The 20,426-nt window shown below is 38.4% G+C and overlaps 2 protein-coding genes across 2 annotated transcripts in view; one reads left to right on the forward strand and one right to left on the reverse strand.

Annotated features, from left to right (window-relative positions):
• The window catches only part of LOC126236764 (DNA repair protein RAD51 homolog 1), an 80,525-nt gene extending 79,828 nt beyond the window's left edge, over positions 1–697 (forward strand). Inside the window, exon 7 of the mRNA XM_049946328.1 lies at positions 464–697. Coding sequence (XP_049802285.1) covers positions 464–587 — 124 coding nt within the window. The 3' untranslated portion in view covers positions 588–697. The remainder of the gene's footprint in view (positions 1–463) is intronic.
• Positions 698–9,514: 8,817 nt separating this feature from the next.
• LOC126194671 (zinc finger protein 501-like) overlaps positions 9,515–20,426 on the reverse strand; it is a 130,208-nt gene continuing 119,296 nt past the window's right edge. Inside the window, exon 4 of the mRNA XM_049932913.1 lies at positions 9,515–9,728. Coding sequence (XP_049788870.1) covers positions 9,515–9,728 — 214 coding nt within the window. The remainder of the gene's footprint in view (positions 9,729–20,426) is intronic.

Consider the following 20,426-nt stretch of genomic DNA (forward strand, 5'->3'; position numbering starts at 1 on the left):
TTTTTGTTTACTGGTCGCGCTGTTCTAAAATCCTTGCATTTTGTAACAAATTCTGAGAGAAAGTGATTTAACATGTATTGTTGACAAGTTCTCTGATTGCCTCCACTACTGTAGTAACGATGAGTTAAGGAGTCTATACTACATCTGTTGGTGATGGAAGAGTAGAGAGAACAACACACCATGTTGCCATATTATGATAGATTTCCTTCTACAGTACGTTGATTGTTGGAAAGTCTTGTTGCTAACTTGAGGCTGAAAATGATGAAATGTACAAGGTAAATGCATATACATTGTCGTATTAAGCAAGGATGAGAAGTATGTCCCTTATGAGGAATAAGGCTGTACCACAGGAATCACGACGTTATAGCCAAGTTCTCATAACTGATGACATTATATGAAAATTCAACTGTATTAAAATTTGGTTGATGAATTTAAACTTAAAATATTTAATTATTATTCACAGGTTGTATCTGAGAAAAGGAAGAGGTGAAACCAGGATCTGTAAGATATATGATTCCCCATGTTTACCAGAAACAGAAGCTATGTTTGCTATAAATGCAGATGGTATTGGAGATGCCAAAGAGTGAAATTGGTACTCTGCTGTAAAAAAGATCTTTTGTACAGTAAAATTAGCTAATAAGAGTGTTAAAACATGTCGTTTTTATGTATATTCTTATTAAAAAAATCCAAACCTCGACTTACCTATTTGTTCAGTAATTATGTTCTGATCAGTATGACTGTCTGGAATTGTTTTGTGGCTGAGGAAGAAGAGTGTGAATGGATGTGTACACAGCTTTTATAGATAATTTTATTATGTAAAATAGGGTAACATACATTGAGAATATCAGTTTCCATTGATTTTTTAATCCTAAGCTAACACTGAAATTACTTTCAATGTATAATTCATTATAAATCTGCATCATGCTGTAAGGCAAGTAATGGGAGTTTTTTTTTTAAATTTCACGGGCTTTATACATCCAGTTTTAATTAATTAATTTTTTTATTTGTGTGTGTGTGTGTGTGTGTGTGTGTGTGTGTGTGTGTGTGTTGTTGTTGTTGGTACACACGTTCCTGATGTATGTTTGCATTTTCATCTCTTTTGAATATTTAGTTTATTTGACAATCAAAAAGGTCAAAAAAATGGATCAAAGAATTTGCATTAAATTTTGCTTGGGGAATGGAATAAGGTGCAGCATCACATTTGAAATGTTGATTGTGGCTTTTGGTGAATTTGCTATGAGTAAGACGAGTTTTTAAAAGAGGGTTGAGAAGATGTTTGAGACGACGAACAACCTGGACACCTCAACACATCAATTACTGACGACAATGTGGAAGAAGTAAAGGAAAGAAAATGGTTCTGGAGAATCGCCGAATCACCATCAGAGAGATTCTTGACAATGTCAGCATGTCCTTATCTCATACCAAGCAGTTTTCTCAGTTGTTTTGGAAGTGAAACATTTAGCATCAAAATTCGTTCCAAAACAGAATCGTGAACTTGCAAAATGACTCAAGTCCACATTTTCGTGGTTTTGAGTTATGGGTGCAGCAATGTTCCAATACCCAATGTGCATTACTTTAGTCCCTAACTTCTGCACATTATTTCCAGTAACAGAACGTTCGTGTTTACCAGCAAAACAGCCTCAGTCCAGGAATTAAGTTGTTTTACTTGTCAGGTAATGATAATTGTTAACAGATTCATGTGGTAGACCTGCGATACGTTAGTTGAAAACGAAAATGGCGTCTAACAGTAGTTCTTCATGAATTGGCGTTGTTCAAAATGAAGAAAATAATGACCAAAAAAGGAGGAAAGGAATGAAAATGGCTGCAGAATACAAGAGAGCTACAATAAAGCGTGCTAAGGTTAAAGGTTTTGAGCACGTAAATCATGTGGGGAAGTTAGTTTCAGCTAGACAAACAGGACCTGCTTGCGGGTAAGCAATTTGGATTTAATTTTTTTTCGCAATATTGTTGTACACGATATTCTTGTACACATCGTTGTAGCTTACTGAGACTGTTAATTACTAGTAATGCAGTCTCTTGTTTATAAAAAATTGTGATATATTTCAGATGCAGAAACAATGTCTCAACCTGATTTCCGTAAATGCATTGTTAGAAGCAGTTAATTACATGAAAGATTTTGACACTAAGAACGAACAAGATGTGTTCTTACAGGGACAAACTGAAAGTATTACCATAAAAAGACGTAGAGGAAGGAAAGACGAGCCTGGTACTAGGGCAGCTATGTTCAAGTATTATGTTCAAGATTCAGGCAAGCAGATAGAGTTATGTAAGATAGCCTTCCTCAGTGTTTGTGTTACAGAATCCAGGATGAAGAGATTGTGTAAGTTGCTGCTTCATGGCAAGTCTCCTAAAGACCAACGTGGAAAATACAAACCAGGGAACACAAAAGAGGCTGATCTACTTGCTTCTGTTCATGCCCGTATTGTGTCATTTCCACCTAAACAAACCCACTATGGAAACACAGATGTTTTCTACTTAAACAGTGAACTAACTGTGAAAACTATACATGAAATGTTTCTTGTCGAATATCCTGATAGTAAAGTGTCTTATCACTATTATCACAGATATTTCAATAACCATTGGGAGGCCCAGTGTAGACACATGCATTACGTGCGAAGAACTGAAAGTTAAAGTGAAAAGCGATGCCCTTAATGTTTGTGCTAAATGTGTAGCTGCAGCAGAATAAATGTCACAGCAAAAAGTTCTACAAAACACGAGAAGATTCAACCAAGTTATGCACTGAGAGAGAGGATTTTCATCCTTTAACATTTGACTACATGCAAATTGTATGCTTGCCTAAGATACCAATTCAGGACATGTATTATTATCATCAGCTGACAATTCCAGTTTTCTCTGTGCGTAACATGAAAACTAATTCAGTATACTTCTACATCTACCATGAGGGGCAAGCTAAGAAAACTCCAAATGAGGTATGCAGTTTTCTCCTCCATTATTTCAATACCTGTGTCTCATCTAGTGTTAAAGAACTCTGGTTGTTTAGTGACAGCTGTCCAGGCCAGAATAGGAACAACACTCTCATCAGGTTTTTAATTGCTGTAAGTGTTCAGAGACATTTTTTTTAACATCAGACTTCTTTTACCTATCAGAGGACACTCCTTTCTGCCAAATGATAGGGATTTTGCAGTAGTGAAAAGACGACTGAGGCGTGTGGACATACTCTACGCACTGAAGGACGTGTGTGAACTCATAGTCAGCTCTAGTGCTAAAGGAAATTTTAGAGTTACACTTGTTGAAAGTCAGGATGTTTATGACTACAACAACTGGTGGCCACATTAATCCAAACGCAATGCCAATTCCATGGAGACGTCTGTTAAGGGCGTTCCTAGAGATAATAAGGTATCTTTCACTGTTTCAAGTTTTATGGAATTCTGCTTCTCTGCAGAACAGATCGGAATAACTGTGGCAAAACCATTCATAGGAGGAATAATTCAACATTCTTTCATCCTTGGGCCAACATATCCACATGTCCCAGAACTATCACACAGACATGCTTATCCAAATTGTGTGCGTCCAGTCAATGAAAATAAAATTAAAGATATGCGCAAAATGCTCAAGTACATTCCAGACTAATGAATCCAAAGCATTTTATGAGAAAATTGCAGCTTGGGAAACAAAGACAAATGAGTAAAATTGCAATTTCGTTTTGGAAATTTTGTCCTGTATGTTTATTCCCCTGGATGATTTACTGCTCTATGTATTCTGAATGTGTTTTTCAATAAACGATTTTGGAAATTCGTTGCTGGGTGTTACTTGTATAATTTATCGTCAGATACTAAACTTTAAACTAATAAATATATTGAAAATCTGGTTACACCATCAGAATTGTCATGCAAATAATGGTAACATACACGTTTCTTTTTGGGTATCATGATTCATCTGGCTACTATTAATTTCTATACAAACTGTGAAACGTCTGCCATTAAGGTTTCACTAAGTCCGTCATCTTTGGCATTCCCAGCGTGTCTCCTTCAGTGACACAGCATCACTATGGAATTCCCAGCCACGTGGCTGGACCATGCGCTGGGGCTATCCCTCTTGTCCTGCTAACATTTGGCACCACGTGTTTGCTGCCAGGCCCCGGCTGGCCAAGCGGCCCGTGCGGTCACGCCAACTCTGAACTTAGAATATTTTCAGGGCGTCACAATTCGCTCATTACCTTACAAAGTCAACAATGATCCAGAACTTCTAAAGAAGGGTATAACAGGTGATGGAACATGGGTATATGGGAATGACATTGAAACCGAGGCCCAATCATCCCTGTGGAAACTGCCTGAAGAGCCAAGACTGAAGAAAAAAAATTGACAAGTTCGAAAACATGTGAAGCTTTTCTTCGATTACAATGGGATAGTGCAGTGTAAGTTCCTGCCTTATGGTCGTATGGTCAGTTAGGAATACTACCCGTAAGTTATATGCCTTTTGTGAAGCAATCTGAATAAAATGACCAGAGCTGTGGTAAGACCCCTTGCGGAAACTGCATCGTGATTATGCTCCCACTTACACCTCAAAGTTTGTTCGTGATTTTTTGGTGAAAACCTAAACCATTATGTTGCCTCAGCCACCATATTCATCACACATGGCCCCCTGTGACTTCTTTCTGTTCCCGAGGCTGAAGAGAACAATGAAAGGATGTTGTTTTACCACCATTGGTGAGATAAAAACAGAGTCACTGAAAGAGCTCAACAGCATAATTGTGAGCGAGTTCCTGAAGTGCTTCCAAGATTGGAAGAAGTGCTGTCTGAAGTGTATTATATCTGAGGGAGATTACTTTGAAGGGGACACAGCTGATGTTGATGAATAAATAAAGATTCTTTAAGAAAAACAAAAATTCCCATTATTTTTTGACCTCATCTCATCTTGTATATTGATAAGGCATGTGGCTACACTGTAACTGTATTATGTCTTAATTTATAATTTTCTCTGGAGTAACATAGGCATTTCTAAAGGGGTGCAAGCAAAATTAGCGTATCACAAATATTAACAACATAAAATCCATAATACAAAAAATTTGATACAGGGTAGTGTGTATTTCAATGAAGACAAAATTGTTCGCAGATGGGTTCAGTGAGCCATCTGATTGACAGTATACGTTACACAATTTATGACTTTTCTTAGATTTACTGTACTTTCATATTACGCAAATCATGTTGCTAATATTTGTGATGTATGCTAATTTTGCACAATGATCAGAAAATAAGAATCATCCTGCACACTATATTGCAACTGAAGAACAGGCCATGAACAAAATATTGATGCTGCAGCCTCTTTAGGTGTGACAGATACATATAAATTACCACCCAATTATTGCATTTTCGGACATTAATCTACCTTGTGAAAGTTGAGAGATTTAGAGGTGATAAAAAAATGGAAGGATAAAATTATTTAAGGCATAAAACCAAACAGACACTCACAGGAACGTGCATTCTGAGCTAAGCAGATTAAATTTGGTGTGTTGATTAGTTCCATATTGCCATTATTGGATGATGCTGAAATACTGTTATGAAATTTAATGTAAAAGCATCTGGAAATGGATGATTAAGTTGTTATTGTTGTTATGGTGATGGTGGTGGTGATGATGTAGTCTTCTGTCCAAAGACTGGTTTGGTGCAGCTCTCCATGCTATTCTATCCTTTGCAAGCCTCTTCATCTCTGAGTAACTGCTGCAATCTATGTCCTTCTGAATTTGCTTGCTGTATTCACCTCTAGGTCTCCTCCTTCGATTTTCAACCCCCCCCCCCCCCCCCCTACACGCATCCCTCCAGTACTAAATTGGTCCCAGTACTGTTCAGTACCTCCTCATTACTTACATGATATAGCCATCTAATTTTCGGCATTCTTGTGTAGCTCCACATTTCAAAAGCTTCTATTCTCTTCTTGTCCAAACTAGTTATCGTCCATGTTTCACTTCCATACATGACTACACTCCGTACAAATACTTTCAGAAAGGACACCTAAATCTATACTCTATGTTAACAAATTTCCCTTCTTCAGAAACACTTTTCTTGCCATTGGCAGTCCACATTTCATATCCTTTCAAGGCACTGTCCATTCCGTGCAACTGCTCTTCCAAGTCCTTTGCTGTTTCTCACAGAATTACAATGTCATTGGCAAACCTCAAAGTTTTCGTTTCTTCTCCCTGGACTTAAATTCCTACTACAAATTTTTCTTTTGTTTCCTTTACTCCTTGCCCAGTATACAGGATTGAATAACATCGGGAATAGGCTACAACCCTGGCTCACTCCCTTCTCAAGAAATGATTTCCTTTTGTGCCCCTTGGCTCTCATAACTGCCATCTGGTTTCTGTACAAATTCTAAATAGCCTTTTGCTCCCTGTATCTTACAACTGCCGCCTTTAGAACTTGAAAAAGCGTGTTCCAATCAACATTGTCAAAAGCTTTCTCTAAGTCTTGTAATGATATAAATGCAGGTTTGCCTTTCCTTAACCTATCTTCCATGAGAAGTCGTAGGATCAGTGCTGCTTCGCGTGTCCCTACATTTCTCCGGAATCCAAACTGATCTTCCCCGAGGTCGGCTTCTGCCAGTTTTTCCCTTCTTCTGTAAAGGATCGTGTTAATATTTTGCAACTGTGACTTATTAAACTGATAGTTCGATAATTTTCACACGTGTCGGCACCTGCTTTTGTTGGAATTGGAATTATTGTATTCTTCTTGAAGTATGAAGGTATTTCGTCTGTCTCATATATCTTGCTCACCAGGTGGAAGAGTTTTGTCACAGCTGGCTCTCCCAAGGCCATCAGTAGCTCTAACGGAATGGTTGTCTACTCCGGGGGGCCTTGTTTTGACTTAAGACTGTCATTGCTTTGTCAGATTCTTCACACAGTATCCCATCTCCCTTCTCATCTTCATGTGTGTCCTCTTCCATTTCCATAATATTGCCCTCAAGTATGTCTTCCATGTATAGATCCTCTATATACTCCTTCCACCTTTCTGCTTTCCCTTCTTTCCTTAGGACTGGCTTTCCAGCTGAGCTCTTGATATTCATTCAGCCAGTTTTATCTTTACAATGGTCTCTTTCATTTTTCTGTAGGCAGCATCTATGTTACCTCTGTTGATATATGCTTCTACATTCTTATATTTGCCCTCTAGCCATTCCTGCCTAGCGATTTTGCACTGCCTTTCAATCTAATTTTTTAGATGTTTGTATTGCCTTTCGCCTGCTTCATTTATTGCATTTTTATATTTCTCCTTTCATTGATTAATTTCAATATCACTTGGGTTACTCAAGGATTTCTACTAGCCCTCGTCTTTTTACCTACTTCATCCTCTGCTGCCTTCACTATTTCATCTCTCAGTGTTACCCATTCTTCTTCTACTGTATTCCTTTCCCCTGTTCTTGCCAAATGTTTCATAACACTTCCTCTGAAACTCTCTACAACCTCTGGTTCTTTCAGTTTATCTAGGTCCCATCTACTTAAAATCGTGCCTTTTTGCAATTTCTTCAGTTTTCATGTGCATTTCATAACCAACAAATTGTGATCAGAGTCCACATCTGCCCTTGGAAATGTCTTACAATTGAAAACCTGGTTCTGAAATCTCTGTCTTATCGTTATATAATCAACCTGAAATCTTTCGGTCTCTCCAGGTCTCTTCCGCATGTACAACTTTCTCTCATGATTATTAAACCAAGTGTTAGCTGTATTTAATTATGCTCTGTGCAAATTTTTACCATGTGGTTTCCTCTTTCATTACTTTCCTCCCAATCCATTTTCATGTACTACTTTTCCTTCTAACAAATTCCAGCCCCCCATGGTTATTAAATTTTTGTCTCCCTTAACTATCTGAATAATTTCTTTTATCTCATCATACATTTCCTCAATCTCTTCATCAGCAGTGCTAGTTGGCATGTAAACTTGTACTACTGTGGTGGATGTGGGCTTCGTGGTTATCTTGTCTACAATAATGTGTTCACTATGCTGTGTAGCTTATCTGCATTTTTATTCATTATTAAACCTTCTCCTTCTTTGCTATTATTTGATTTTTTATTTATAACCCTGTATTCACCTGACCAGAGGTCTTGTTCCTCCTGCCACTTAACTTCACTAATTCCCACTATATCTAACATTAACCTATCCATTTCTCTTTTTAAATTTTCTAACTTACCTGCCCAATTAAGGGATCTTACATTCCACACTGTGATTTGTAGAATGCCAGTTTTCTTTCTCCTGATAACAAAGTCCCCTTGATTAGTCCCCTCCCGGAAATCCGAATCGGGGACTATTTTACCTCCGGAATATTTTACCCAAAAGGATGCCATCATTTTTAACCATACAGGATAGCTGCATGCCCTCAGGAAAAATTATGGTTGTAGTTTCCCCTTGTTTTCAGCTGTTCACAATACCAGAACAGTAAGGTTGTTTTGGTTGATGTTGCAAGGTCAGATCAGACACCCAGATTGTCCCCCCTGTGACTAGTGAATAGGCTACTGTCCCTTCTTCAGGAACCACATGTTTATCTGGCCTCTCAACAAATACCCCTCCATTGTGGTTGACTAATAACTAGGTACAATCTTAAAAAGGAGCTGTATATCAAAGAACACAGTAGTGTGAATATACAATAAAGAAATAATAAAATCATATGTCCTAAAAGCTAAAATTAAAAGTAACGGATAGCCACATGGGGTGAAATCACAGACTGGAATTTTCTAGTGATTAATGCATATGGCTTATGTTGAAATTTCTAATAAACTTGACATGTTGTAACTAAGTACAGCTCTTATCAAAATGCAAGTTAATTCTGTGGTGAGCATTTAGTTTACCAGAATGAATCTTCTTCACTAACAAGACAACTTACTGAGTGAGCTGGTGCAATGGTTAAGACTGTATTTGCGTTTTGGAGGAGTAGAATTCAAATATGTTTTCAGCCAGATTTGATGGTCCTTTTTTGAAACGGACACTGATGATCTCTTTCCCATCTGTATCCATTCAAAAGCTGTAGTCTGTCTCCAATGACCTGGTCATTGATTGGATGTTATCTCAAATATTTCATCATCATCATTGTTGCCATCATTTTTTGCAGGAGATATTATTCTTGATGAAGTTTCCGACTTGGATCTTGACCCTAGGCTTTGGTGATCAATGTGATGGAAGTTTGTTTACAATGAATCTTTCATGCATAATGACAGATTCATTCTGGAGGAGCCCTCAGGCTGTACTTAAGCCGTTCTCCATCATATCCCATTTCACATGAAGTATGTAGGAGAGAGAGAGAGTGGAGTTTGAAAAGAATGCCTGAACAGACCTGAGCCAGGTGACTGGATGTCTGTCAGCATAAACAAAAAAAGTGTTTTAAAATTTGTAGCTGATGTATTCTTAACAAACATGCCATACAATACATTTAAAAGAAACACAAGTTACAATATTCTTCTATCCCTATGGACATCCCAGTTCACTCCCTCAGTAAGTGTTGCACACTGCTACCTTTGCGGGCGATAAATAATTCACGCTCTTTGTCTTTTTTTACATTATAGCTTCTGTAAATGTTATTTCATTCCTGTGATAACTGTTAATATGCTTTTGCATATCTTGCTTTACACGAAAAGCGTGATTGCACTGGCTGCATACATATTTTTTCTCACCAGTATGAACAGTTTTGTGGTTCTTCAATGCATATGACCGCCGGAATGCTGCCCCACAGATGTCACATGGAAATGGCCGTTCATCCTTGTGAATTCTACAAAGAAAGTGTGAAATTACTTAAGTACAGTTAAATTTTTACAATTTATACTGTTAATAAGTTCTTTCAAGGGGCAACCAGACACAGGATTAGTGGTCTAAAGGTGAACAATGAAATTTGATAATTAGCACTGCTCATAAAGATAGCAGCAACAGAACAAAATCACTTCCATTCACATTTATGGACTGTGAATACAGTTAGTGCTATAGGTACTCGCCAACATTAAAATTAAAGAGTTGCAGCTAGAATTACTCAAGCACTGGTCTTCCTAAAATTTCACAGAACTGGTGATTTTGTAATTATCAATTGATTCAAAAAATATGAGCTGATTAAAGCAGGGATATACATATGTCTGGGTCAGTTTCAGAGTTCTTGGATATGGAGCAGGTTAAACTGAGAGTGGGGGCTCAAGATTTTTGTTTTCCAGGAGACAACAAGATCATCCAGTGGAGGAGGGGGGGGGGTGAGAAGGAGGGAGGGAGGGAAGGAAGGAAGGAAGGTTCCTTACCTGAAGACATTAGGTCAAAATCTCATTGCATTTCTCGTGGTTGTCTATCATACATGAATGCAGGTCTTGTTTGCTTTGCTTCATTATGGAAAAAGGCTGCACATGTCAGTAGATGCAAACATCATCTCCACTCCTCTGTCAAATTCCTTAAAGGTCCAATATGTGTTTTTAATTGAAGAAGTCAGTGGCATTTTTGGAATTAAATGAATCCTTCAACACAATGAACTAATCAGTTCAATCTGCAGACTGTCCGACACATTCCAAATTTACAGTTACTGGTTTTGTCAATATTTTGTACTTGCTTTACAGTTTTCTGAAATGTTGCAAAAAATTCCTGTCTCAGAACTCAACTTTCTGCTGTACTATACTGTCTTGTAGACTAATTGTAATTGATTTTAGAGTGAAAAATGTTGATATTTTTCCCCATTCACTTGTTTGGAAGATAAATGAAGATTCCTTTCTAACATGTCCATGTTACAATATAATTTGAATATAATAGAGGGAAACTTTCCACGTGGGAAAAATATATCTAAAAACAAAGATGATGTGACTTACCAAACAAAAGCGCTGGCATGTCGATAGACAAACAAACAAACACAAACATACGAACAAAATTCAAGCTTTCGCAAACAACGGTTGCTTCGTCAGGAAAGAGGGAAGGATGTCTGCTTGTGTCTGTGTATGTGCGGATGGGGTATGTGCGGATGTATATATATATATGTGTGTGTGTGTGTGTGTGTGTGTGTGTGTGTGTGCGCGTGAGTGTATACCTGTCCTTTTTTCCCCCTAAGGTTAAGTCTTTCCGCTCCCGGGATTGGAATGACTCCTTACCGTCTCCCTTAAAACCCTCATCCTTTCGTCCTTCCCTCTCCTTCCCTCTTTCCTGACGAAGCAACCGTCAGGAAAGAGGGAAGGATGTCTGCTTGTGTCTGTGTATGTGCGGATGGGGTATGTGCGGATGTATATATATATATATGTGTGTGTGTGTGTGTGTGTGTGTGTGTGTGTGTGTGTGTGTGTGTGCGCGTGAGTGTATACCTGTCCTTTTTTCCCCCTAAGGTTAAGTCTTTCCGCTCCCGGGATTGGAATGACTCCTTACCGTCTCCCTTAAAACCCTCATCCTTTCGTCCTTCCCTCTCCTTCCCTCTTTCCTGACGAAGCAACCGTTGGTTGCGAAAGCTTGAATTTTGTATGTTTGTGTTTGTTTGTTTGTCTATCGACATGCCAGCGCTTTTGTTTGGTAAGTCACATCATCTTTGTTTTTAGTTACAATATAATTTGTAAAATAAGTATATTTTTCAATTCCATAGTTAAATTCTATTTATTCAAATGGTCCATGTTAACAGAAAGCCAAAACACGATTCCATTAGAGATCAGAGAATTCAAGAGAAGTTTTTATCTTTTCCCATATTCCCAAAAAAGAGAACTAAAGGGTATTTCAAAAAGCGCTCCAATTTTAAATCGCATACTATGTTTTTATTTGTCGCTTGACCACATTACTGTGTATCATTTCAGTTTCAATAAACATTTCAACTGTTACTTTAGTCTGAATTTATTATGTTTCTTCATGTGTCTCTTAATCATGGTGCAATTTACTATTGCCCAATGCGTGATAATAGTGAAAACGTTTTATCAGAACGTAAAAAGCTATGCAACAACTGTGAGGCATCTTCACATGATTGTGGGGCACAGTGAAGCACTGAGAGAATCAACAGTTCACAGACGTATTTTAAAGTTCAATAAAACAGGTTAAACAATGAATATTAAAATGTGTTCATGATAGTCTCTTTCTTACTGATCTATGGAAAATGCTGTTGTATTTTTTAACAGTTTGGGGGTTAGTCAGGTGAAGTTGGTTCTTCTCCATTCCCAAGAATTGAGCTTTTATTTATTTATTGGTGTTGTAAAATCTATCCTGCTGTGTGTCTAAAGCAGATCATAAAAAACATTCAGTACATTCAAAGTTCTCTTCATAACAGTGTACAATTTTTTTTTCTTAATTCTAACAATGCAATATTAAGATACTGCTTTATACAGTATACCTTAAAAAGTAAAGTTAAGGTAAGTAATGAAACAAAAAAGAAATAATTGTGTTACTTCTCCAGTAAATTTCTTTAGCTGAACTTTGGTTTGTGGCTACCTTAGAACATCTTCTATGTTTGCCTGCACTAAGTGGGAAAATAGCCTACACTTCAGTCACCTATTCATTTCGTACATGTATTATAGCTATATATCTAATGTGAAACATTTAAAATTGCAATTAAATTTGTTATCCAGTTGCTGAACGACTCGCAAAAAGTCTAGTCTTCACAATTATTTTTAAATGGCAATAGCATATTATTACTCATAAGTTATGTATTTATATTAAACTAAATTACAATTACATAAGTGTCCAGTCTTGAAGATCTAACATGTTTGTTATTCTGGATCATTTAATTCCTTGTACTTATCTATTTTACTGTGATGTCAGGAGGACATGTTCTCAAAGTGACATGGAGATTATCTGCCATTGTAGTACTGTATGATTCCATTATCCTTATGAGAACCCATAAGTGCGTATGTTTTAAGGTAGCCCTGTGCTATCTCTGTAGTTCTCAATTCAAAGGTGTCTCAGGGATAGATGTGACTCAGGGATAGATCTATATATCCTTCTCAAGATATGATTTGCCTGCACATGCTGAAGGAGCTGAGTAAGAGCATGGACCCATGGGTCTATGTCTTTGGATGAATGGTCCAAGTTGAAACAAGCTGTTTCAGCAGTAAGTGCAATCCAGGTTGCTCTCTTCAAATCCCAGCCTTCCAGTTCCTGATGCCTCCACTGTTTCCAGTTTTCAGTTACTATTTGCATATAGAAGATTATGACACTATGGTTGCTAGTGGTAATGTGTTGCTTAATGTTCCAAGTTTATTAGTACCCACTGCCTGATTTGCATGGGTGATGTCTGTATCAATGTATGCATCAATACTATTTGCAGTGTGCTTCCATATTCATTTATCACAGTCAGGTCCACTTCTTGGTTCAAGTCTTGCATTATTACATCTCGTCCATCTGTCATTCTGCTGTGACAAAGCACCAAATTAGCGTTCTCACCTGTTCTTGTTATTTGATATCCATGAAAACTGTACACTAATGTATATCTTAATTTGTCAAGGAATGGATCAGTCATATGGAAGTACTGCATGTATATGCAGGCGATGATCTAAATGCATTGAGGAGTGCACATATCTACTGTTACAGCATGGTCACTTTGTAACTGTGCACTTTGTTGACAAGGTATCTATGAATGGAATGATGGTTCCTGCCTTGGCATTCTGTTGGGTAACTGTTGAGCTCATGTGTGTGTATAAGTGCAGAAGTTTCCCATTTCTCACGTACAGTTCTTGGACTAGCACAATGACACCCAGTTCCTCTATGATCTTTCACAGGTTACTTATTACTGATGCAGAGTGCATAATGTTGATCTACAGGAATCTGATGCTGTTATATGTATGTTGTATGAACATAACACTTAGGTGAAGGCAGGGTAGGGTCAAAACAGACTTGTCCATTGGCATTCACAAAATCTTTGTACATCCGTTCAAGAGTGAAAACTTGGCTTTTACACCTGTACGGAGAGTAATCAAAATAAGTAAGTAATATAAATAAGTAAGCAAGATATGATCAGCTGCCAGTGGTGTTGAAAAAATAATTGTGTTTCCAAGACGTACAACAAATCTCATGACTGCTTGAGAATTAAAGAATCCTGCAGCCTACTTAGCCTGATGCTGTGTTCTGTATCTCCATTCACCTGGTTTGAGTTGTTTGTGACAATGTCAGTGCAGTAATTCTCTCATTGCACGCAGAGGGTTCATCTGTCACAGGCCCTGATATATTCTTCTTTTGTTTGGTGGTTCCGTTGCTACATATGATGGAGGCACCTGGTACTTTCATTCTGATATCCAGATTACAAGTTGCAGAGCCCACAAATTGGGAAATGGGAGTGTGACATCTGTCGACATGTTGATGCACATTGTCAGAAATAGTGCTCTATGTAACCAATGTTTTTTCAGGTGTTTTAAATAAATTAGATGTTACCATGTCACTGATCTGTATGTCAGTGGAACAATTTGTTCAGGCAGGCTGGAAATCATTGAAGGTACCACCACCATGTACGAAGTTAACTTTGTCATGTCGTGGCACTGATGAAGAGGTTTGTGGATCCTGGGTTGGGAGGTTTTGCCTGTTGTATGTATCAAAATCTCACTCAGAATTGTGGCAGCCATTGTATATCTCTCATTATGATAACTTACTCTCTGTTTCATTTATCTTAAACAGAATCTGAGCCTGAAAAATTGCTCATTTGAAAGCTGCCATGTTCAGTTCTGGAGCTATCGTTTTGCCGACCTGGTCATTTCAGCAACCTGTCGATGTAGTCAGTCATTTCCTTGTAATGGTATTCAACTGTCAGTGTTTAGAGCAGGAGCATCATGTGCTGGACATTATTTAGAGTTTCCTAAGGATGCAGGACACCAAGTTACTTGCACCATCGGACTGCTCAGCACCAATGCTCTGATGGAAAATGACTTGTGTCTCTTGCGACTATGTATGGCTGAAATCTACTGTGTGTATATGTTGTTGTTGTTGTTGTTGTTGTGGTCTTCAGTCCTGAGACTGGTTTGATGCAGCTCTCCGTGCTACTCTACCCTGTGCAAGCCGCTTCATCTGCCAGTACGTACTGCAGCCTACATCCTTCTGAATCTGCTTAGTGTATTCATCTCTCGTTCTCCCTATATGATTTTTACTCTCCACGCTGCCCTCCAATACTAAATTGGTGATCCCTTGATGCCTCAGAACATAAACTCCTCTTCTCCCCAATTCTATTCAATACCTCCTCATTAGTTATGTAGTCTACCCATCTGATCTTCAGCATTCTTCTGTAGCACCACATTTCGAAAGTTTCTGTTCTCTTCTTGTCCAAACTATTTATTGTCCATGTTTCACTTCCATACATGGCTACACTCCATACAAATACTTTCAGAAACAACTTCCTGACTCTTAAATCTATACTCAATGTTAACAAATTTCTCTTCTTCAGAAACGCTTTCCTTCCCATTGCCAGTCTACATTTTATATCCTCTCTACTTCAACCATCATCAGTTATTTTGCTCCCCAAATAGCAAAACTCCTTTACTACTTTAAGTGTCTCATTTCCTAATCTAATTCCCTTAGCATCACCCGATTTAATTCGACTGCATTTCATTATCCTTGTTTTAGTTTTGTTGATTTTCATCTTATACCCTCCTTTCAAGACACTGTCCATTCCATTCAGCTGCTCTTCCAGGCCTTTTGCTGTCTCTGACAGAATTACAATGTCATCGGTTAACCTCAAAGTTTTTATTTCTTCTCCATGGCTTTTAATACCTACTCCGAATTTTTCTTTTGTTTCCTTTATGCTTGCTCAATATACAGATTGAATAGCATTGGGGAGAGGCTACAACCCTGTCTCACTCCCTTCCCAACCACTGCTTCCCTTTCATGTCTCTCGACTCTTATAACTGCCATCTGGTTTCTGTACAAACTGTAAATAGCCTTTCGCTCCATGTATTTTACCCCTGCCACCTTCAGAATTTGAAAGAGAGTATTCCAGTCAACATTGTCAAAAGCTTTCTCTAAGTCGACAAATGCTAGAAATGTAGGTTTGCCCTTTCTTAATCTAGCTTCTAAGATAAGTCATAGGGTCAGTATTGCCTCACATGTTCCAATATTTCTACGGAATCCAAACTGATCTTCCCCGAGGTTGGCTTCTACCAGTTTTTCCATTTGTCTGTAAAGAATTTTGCGTTAGGATTTTGCAGCCGTGACTTATTAAACTGATAGTTTGGTAATTTTCACATCTGTCAACACATGCTTTCTTTGGGATTGGAATTATTATATTCTTGTTGAAGTCTGAGGGTATTTTGCCTGTCTCATACGTTTTGCTCACCAGATGGTAGAGCTCTGTCAAGACTGGCTCTCCCAAGGCTGTCAGTAGTTGTAATGGAATGTTGTCTACTCCCGGGGCCTTGTTTCGACTTAGGTCTTTCAGTGCTCTGTTAAACTCTTCACGCAGTATCTTATCTCCTATTTCATCTTCATCTACATCCTCTTCCATTTCTATAATATTGCCCTGAAGTACATTGCCCTTGTATAGACACTCTATATATACTCCTTCCACCTTTCTGCTTACCCTTCTTTGCTTAGAACTGGGTTTCCATCTGAGCTCTTGATATTCATGCAAGTGATTCTCTTTTCTCCAAAGGTCTCTTTAATTTTCCTGTAGGCAGTATCTATCTTACCCCTAGTGAGATAAGCCTCTATATCCTTACATTTGTCCTCTAGCCATGCCTGCTTAGCCATTTTGCACTTCCTGTCGGTCTCATTTTTGAGACGTTTGTATTCCTTTTTGCCTACTTCATTTACTGCTTTTATATATGTACTTCTTTCATCAATTAAATTCAATATTTCTTCTGTCACCCAAGGATTTCTACTAGCCCTCATTTCTTTACCTACCTGATCCTCTGCTGCCTTCACTACTTCATCCCTCATAGCTACCCATTCTTCTTCTACTGTATTTCTTTCCCCCATTCCTGTCAATTGTTCCCTTATGCTCTCCCTGAAACTCTGTACAACCTCTGGTTTAGTCAGTTTATCCAGGTCCCATCTCCTGAAATTCCCACTTTTTTGCAGTTTCTTCAGTTTTAATCTACAGTTCATAACCAACAGATTGTGGTCAGAGTCCACATCTGCCCCTGGAAATGTCTTACAATTTAAAACCTGTTTCCTAAATCTCTGTCTTACCATTATATAATTTATCTGAAACCTGTCAGTATCTCCAGGCTTCTTCCATGTATACAATCTTCTTTTATGATCCTTGAACCAAGTGTTAGCTATGATTAAGTTATGCTCTGTGCAAAATTCTACCAGGTGGCTTCCTCTTTCATTTCTTTCCCCCAATCCATATTCACCTACTATGTTTCCTTCTCTTCCTTTTCCTACTATCGAATTCCAGTCACCCATGACTATTAAATTTTCATCTCCCTTCACTATCTAAATAATTTCTTTTATCTCATCATACTTTTCTTCGATTTCTTCGTCATCTGCAAAGTTAGTTGGCATATAAACTTGTACTACTGTAGCAGGCGTGGGCTTCTTGTCTATCTTGGCCACAATATTGCGTTCACTATGCTGTTTGTAGTAGCTTACCCGCACTCCTGTTTTTTATTCATTATTAAACCTACTCCTGCATTACCCCTATTTGATTTTGTATTTATAACCCTGTATTCATCTGAGCAAAAGTCTTGTTCCTCTTGCCAATGAATTTCACAAATTCCTACTATATCTAACTTTAACCTATCCATTTCCCTTTTTAAATTTTCTAACCTACCTGCCTGATTAAGGGATCTGAAATTCCACGCTCTGATCCGTACAATGCCAGTTTTTCTTTCTCCTAATAACGACGTCCTCTTAGTAGTCCCTGTCCAGAGATCCAAAAGGAGGAATAATTTAACTCTAGAATATTTTACCCAAGAGGATGCCATCATCATTTAACCAGACAGTAAAGCCTCATGCCCTCTGAAAATTAGTTGCACCACATCTACATACAGGTTACTAAACGTTTTCATAATCAGTCCAAGCTATTTCTGTTTTTAGGTGGAACTGGTAAGTGGCAGTTCTTTTTTCTTTTCTTTCTTTTTTTTTTTCTTTGTCATGTGAGCATTGTTTTCCCCTTTTAAGACGTGGAATGCAATTCGGTTTTTTACTACGTTTGTCAGGCAACCTTTTGTTGATTTGTTTCCATAATGGGAACAAACCTGTTGTTCTGTTGTGCATTGATTACTTTAATGTCTTTGTTATCTGTTGCTTTAACAAAAACGTTATTTGTTTACTGAGTCATCTTTTTATGAATTAGCTTGGCATTTTTGCGTACTTATGCTGAGGTGTACTCTTGTACAGCTGGAGTTTGATTTCTGAATTGGATCTCTTAGCCATGCTTTTTAATTCCTTGGTCTACCCTGTCAGGTTTATTTGAAAAACGGCTCATTTTGAAATCTTATGTCTCAGATCTGGAAGGAATCCCACTGAAACCTTCTTTTGTTTCCCTGGTTCCCTCATGAACAAATTGCATAGTGTCATCATAGACATCTTTGACAATGTCAAAGTCCTCAGTACACTGAGACAGATCAAACCACAAAGGAGGTGTTTTCTTGTTGCATGGCTGAACACCCAACGTACAGAAACCAGTATCTACACTGAATGATGGTTGCAGAGCCATGACACATTGTGCTGTGTCACAGCAGATAGGGTAATGCCATGCCTGTGCCAACTGAGTTGGGCTGAAAGCAGGAAGCTGTGTGTGTAGTGGCCTCGCGGACACACAGCCTTGAGTCGACGTATGCTCTCTTCCGGCTGACGCTACAGTCGCCTTGCTGGCTAGCTCTGCTGGAGAGCGGGCAGGAATGCTGCATCAGCTGATGGTACCGTGGCTGTCATAGCTGGTGTGGAATATCTGTGCCTGTTACTCCTTGGAATTTTGTGATGGTTCATGGCTGACGAAGTTGATGCACCACGCAAAGTGTGACCCATTTGTGGAACTTTGAGTTGGTGTTTATGGGCCACAGTCAGTGACATGATTTTGATTAGCTAATCACACAGTAGTATAAATGTAATCACTATATACTTCTGTGCAGTGTTCAACCCTCAACAGATACGAATTACCTGCAACAAAACTACCCACTGGTAATTCATCCATACAATCCCAATTCCTTCCAGTACACATAATGCAGTAGCACAAAAGACAATTTATGTGCTGGTTACATCCTTATAATGTGTTTCATGTACACTGCATACACACACAGGATATTCCATTACACTTAAGTACATCCCATACTGAAAGTAGGTAGTGTTCTACTTACGAGAACTGGGCATAGGATGTTCTTCAGTAAGGCAAGTTATCTAGCATGATGTCTATTACAGAATTCAGTCAATGCAGCAGCTGAAAGAAACCAGTCACAAGAAAAGGCGACATTTTGTTGACTGATTTCGTTTTTGAGAAGACAGTGGTGTTACAAGGAACATAATCTTTTGTGACAAGGTGCATCTTTGCTTAAATGGATTTGTGAATGAAAAGAACTGCTGTATCTGGGGCCTACATGGTTCCAGAGACAGAACTGCATCCACAGCAAGTGACAGTTTTTTGTGGCTTTTGGGTGGGTGGCATCATCAGGTGTGTGTGTGTGTGTGTGTGTGTGTGTGTTTTTTTTTTTTTTTAAAAAAAAGATGAGGCAGTACAACCCTTAACAGTTTTGGAAACCAATCAATACCACGCGGTGATAAAGAGATTTTTTTGTGGTCGCAGTTTCAGTGGAATTGATGTTCAATAGCTGTGGTTTCAGCCTGATGATGCCACCTTTCACACTTCCTGCAAAACAATTTAGTTTCTCCATGAGTGGTTTCCGGATTGACACATCTCGCATAATGGCGGCCAACAATGACCACCAAGGTCGTGTAACTTAAGCCCTAGTGATAGGATTTTTTTTAGGGTTATCTTAAATTGTTGGTATAATAACCCACAAATCGTACACAAGCTAAAGAAGGAAACTCAATGTATTGTTGGCTTAATGGAAGTGGAGTCTTGTCAGGTAATCATAGCAAATTTCATGGACAGAGTTATTTCATGCCAGCACAATGGAGGAGGTAATATGCCAGACGTAATTTTCCATACCTGAAATGGGAAGGTGTGATGAACTTGTTTATGTATTTTGAAAAACTGTACTTAAACAACCCTATATTTCTTCTCACAGTTCCCACACTTGCTGCTCAAAAATGTTTCTCAACCTCAGCACCAAACAATTGTGTCATATTGTACACTTTTATGGTCAACTTCAGTGTTACCCAAAACCAAAAATAACTGTCAGTGGCTGAGACCTCTTGCTCTAATAAATTTTACAATTATTGTCTCAATATCCGCAGTACCGTTCACATTTGCACAGTGTGTAAACAATGAATGAATTTGACTCCTGGTGCAGGTATGTTTAATTAACAGTTTCCTGAATTCTATGCAGGAACCCAACATTCCAGCATGTTAAAATTGGAGATCAGGTAGTAGTACCACCACTCAGCATCTGCTACACTTCTTGGTGCATCCCAAACCTTTCATCAGCGTATCTTC

The sequence above is a fragment of the Schistocerca nitens genome, chromosome 1 (assembly GCF_023898315.1).
Source record: "Schistocerca nitens isolate TAMUIC-IGC-003100 chromosome 1, iqSchNite1.1, whole genome shotgun sequence".
Taxonomy (NCBI): domain Eukaryota; kingdom Metazoa; phylum Arthropoda; class Insecta; order Orthoptera; family Acrididae; genus Schistocerca; species Schistocerca nitens.